General features: G+C 35.6%; 1 protein-coding gene across 1 annotated transcript; it reads left to right on the top strand.

Moving 5' to 3' along the window:
• Nucleotides 1-1,223: 1,223 nt before the first annotated feature.
• LOC149177268 (uncharacterized) lies at nt 1,224-3,803 on the top strand. Its single transcript, XM_089421707.1, has 2 exons — nt 1,224-2,482; nt 2,693-3,803. The coding sequence occupies exons 1-2, from the start codon at nt 1,224-1,226 to the stop codon at nt 3,801-3,803; spliced, it is 2,370 nt and encodes a 789-aa protein (XP_089277833.1).
• The last annotated feature ends 242 nt before the right edge of the window (nt 3,804-4,045 follow it).

The following is a 4,045-nucleotide window of genomic DNA, read 5'->3' on the forward strand; positions in this document are numbered from 1 at the left end:
GGAATAATGAAAAAAATTGTGAAATCTTTAATAAAACTTAACAATTATTTTATTTCGAATACCCACCATATATCTTGGGGCCTACCATATATCTTAGGGCCTACAACCTCTATCTGTATTCTGAAAGAAATTAAGTTTTAAATTTCTTAATTTATATAATTTCATATCATTTTAATTACCCACTAAAATGTCAAGACTAGTTATTTGAAATTACCTGTTACTTGCACAACTCACTAAATATTTATGGAAAATTTCTTCTCGAATTCCACATGATATTCTTTACTTGTGAACTTATATTTTTATAATGGTTAATTTGTTTATGATAGCTTTATTTTACTAGACGATGGCAGGTTATATGTTTTTGTTTTTATTTTTAGTTATTTTAAAATAGATTTTATAAAATCTATTAAAATTATAAAAAAATATATTAAATTATTTTAGAATTAAAAAAATATGCAATTTTTTATTTTTATTCATTTATATAAAATTGGAATGACTAATTTTATGGAGTTATAAATAATATTTGTAAACAAAAAATGTTATAATATAAAATAAAATAAAATAAAAAACTACATATTATCAACGTTTATCATAACACATGTATCAATGTTAATATGTATGACCAAATTTCAATCAAATTTCTTCAGTTGTAAATATTTGATTTCACATGTTTTGGTTCTTTCTTATTTTCTTTTCCTTCATTTTCTTTATTATTAAATTGTTTATATACGTTTTTTTGGTCAAAATGTATTTTTTACAAATCATTATAAAAGAGGTGTAAATCTTATGTTGACATAGAATTTACATAAGTTTTTGGGTCAAAATGTATTTTTTACAAGTCAATATAAAAGAGGTGTAAATCTTATGTTCACATAGAATTTACATATAATATTAAAAGAGATTAATAATAAAAGAATATTGAAATTTAATTATCTTAATATTTATCTTAAATAAACATTGTTATAGGTTGGATGCCTAGAGCAATGAGGGTTTTGGGAAAGAATTCGAACGCGGGTCGACGGTAGGGTTTTAAAGACGTAAGTTCCCAGAGAAGAAAGAACAGGCCGAGGAGGAGTACGGAAGGCAGGTGACCGTATAGGTAACGGCCAGGTAAATTTGAAGTTTTAAGCAAGGATTGAAGAATAATATAGGATTGGGAAGGACTGAGAGAAGTAATGGGAGAAGGGCAGGGGAGGGGAGAGATCCCCTCCTACCGAAACGTAATGGCTGGAAATTCAGGGAACGCAAATGGGCAAGGCGGAAGGCCGGAAATAAGCAGGGAAACTCCAGTTATGGGAAATAAATGGCAAGCAAGAATGGTAAACAGATGCCTTCCTAGGGCACAGAAAAAGCCGCGGTATGTGATTCCAAATAATAAATTGGAGAATTACCGCTGCTATATGAGAGATCACGCTTTAATCTGCAAGTTTATAGGATACTGGCCTTCTGAAAGGGACCTCACGAGATGGATTCAACAGAGATGGCGACCAAGAGGGCATATAGATCTCAAACTTGGAGCTAAGGGATTTTTTACAGTCATCTTCGCAAACCTACAGGATAAGGAAAGGGTTTTTGAGGAGGGACCGCACTTCATGAACAATGCGGGTTTGTTCACACGATATTGGGAAGATAGATACAATCCTGATGAGGAGAAAATAATGGCAGCCCCGATATGGGTCAGATTATTTGGGCTACCGGATGAATTTTGGGATCCTGAAATATTGGAAGGAATTGGAAATTCGATTGGAACGTTTGTAAAGGTGGCAGAATCGACGAAAAGAGGTAAATATACTTCTTATGCAAGGATTTGTGTATATATGAACATAGCAGATCCTTTACCGGAATCCATTGAGCTTGAATATCAGGATGAAATATGGCAGCAGCCCATAGATTACGAGCATATACCGTTCAGGTGTAGGAGATGTCATGTATATGGACATCTCGCAAAGGAATGTCCGCAAAATCGAACAGTGGAGGCAGAGAAGGATAATAGGGAGGATATAAGGAAAGAAGAGGGACCTGAAGGGGAGGAAAATGCATTTAGAGCGGTACAGAGGAGAAGGAAACCAATTCAGGGAACATCAAAACCCCAATTCAAGGAGATAAACTCATCAATTGAGAGTCAAAACAAGTTCAAAATCCTTCAAGAGAAAGAAGAGGAGTTGGAGGGAGAAAAACAGGTAACGGAGGTTACCGAGATAACCCCAATGGAAATCATAAAGGATGGAAAAAGAAAAAGTATGAGCCCAAGCAGAGAGAATGAAGCGGAAGCGGGAGGAAGCAAAGAAAATATAGTAGAACAATCAATGATAGGTATGGAGCATATAAAAGAAGTGGGTACAGAGGAAGAGAAGATAATGAAGAAATTACTTAATGAATGGAAAAAATTGGACGAAAGATTCATCCCGGAGAAAGAGAAACAGTTGTATAAAGAAACCTTTCAAAGATATAAGGAGAAGAAAGGAGGACTTACCGAAAACAGGTCAGATCAACAAGGAAATCAGGAATCCCAAAGCCTAGAAGGGGATGGCCAAGGTAAGGGTGTAAGGAAAAAAGGAAGAAGAACATTAAATGAATCAATCCAAGCTGTGGGAGAGACTCTAGTAAATTCAGGAAGGGTGATACCTCTGTCAGAGGTATTTCAACAAACTTCTAAAAAGTTTTAAATGATTATTACAAGTTGGAATATCAGGGGATTAAATAGTAAAGGGAAACAGAGATATTTGAAAGAAAGAGTGAAGAAAGATAAGCCAAGCATTATGGTAATTCAGGAAACGAAAATGGAATGCCAGCAGTTGGCAGAAACTGTAAAGAAATTGAAAATAGGATACGAGGTTATGGCTCTGGACGCAGTAGCAACAACAGGGGGTCTGGCTATCTTGTGGAACCCGGAAGAGGTAATTTTTGAAAATTGGTTTAGTCTGCCTAGAATCCTTTCAGGCCTGTTTAGATTAGTGGGGATGGGGGAAAGAATCCTTATCACAGGAGTATATGGACCCCATAATTTTAGAGAAAGGAAAGATTTTTTGAAGAATATTCACACTATGAGAAGTTTAATTCCGAATACCCCGTGGATAATCGGAGGGGACTTCAATATGATAAGGGATCTAAGAGAAAAGAGAGGGGGAATAAGGAGGGAGGACCAGAATATGGAGGAGTTCAACGATATGATTAGGGACCTGAGGTTGGTAGATATTCAAACAATTAATGGGGTTCATACCTGGAACAATCGTAGAGGAGGGCAGAATCAAATTGCTTCTAGACTGGATAGATTTATGCTTTCAGAGCAAATTTTGAATCGCGATGTGTTTATTGAAGCTAAAATTCTTCCTAGCCTTGGTTCTGATCATTGGCCCATACGATTAGATATTGATATCAAGAAGGTTCAGGGAAAGAAGCCTTTTAGATTCGAATCGTTCTGGCTTAGAGACCCACAATTCATAAAGAAATTGGAGGATTGGTGGAATCAGAGTAATATCAGGGGTAACGGGAAAATGCATACTATACAATTGAAGCTTAAGGAAATTAAGAAGAGAATAAAAGAATGGAATAGGAAAGAATTTGGGAACATTATGGAAGCAAAGCTAAAATTAGAAGGAGAAATGGAGGAAATCCAGCAAAAAATAATCTTGGAAGGAAGGGATGAAGAGAAGAGTAGGGAGGAAGGAAGAATAATTAGCCAGTTGGAAGAGAGAAGGAAACAAGAGGAGATTCTGTGGAGACAAAAATCAAGGATAAAATGGTTAAGGGAAGGAGAACGGAATACAAAATTCTTCCATCAAGCCATGATCCAAAATAGGTAGAGGAATAGAATCTTTTCAATTAAAAATGCTGAAGGAGAAAGAGTCATAGAACAGGAGGGTATAGAAAAGACTCTAGTTGATTACTTTAAAGGGATCTTAACAGAAAATCGAAGGGATAGAGAAGAAGCTATAAATAATATTTGCAGGGAGATACCAAGACTAGTAACTGAGGAACAAAATAAGGCATTAATGCGGGCAGTGACCATGGAGGAGTTAGGAGAAGTGGTGATGAATATGAGTAG

Source organism: Pinus tabuliformis, chromosome 4_1 (genome assembly GCF_031772625.1).
Source record: "Pinus tabuliformis cultivar Carrire ecotype Pingquan chromosome 4_1, CPIR1, whole genome shotgun sequence".
NCBI lineage: Eukaryota > Viridiplantae > Streptophyta > Pinopsida > Pinales > Pinaceae > Pinus > Pinus tabuliformis.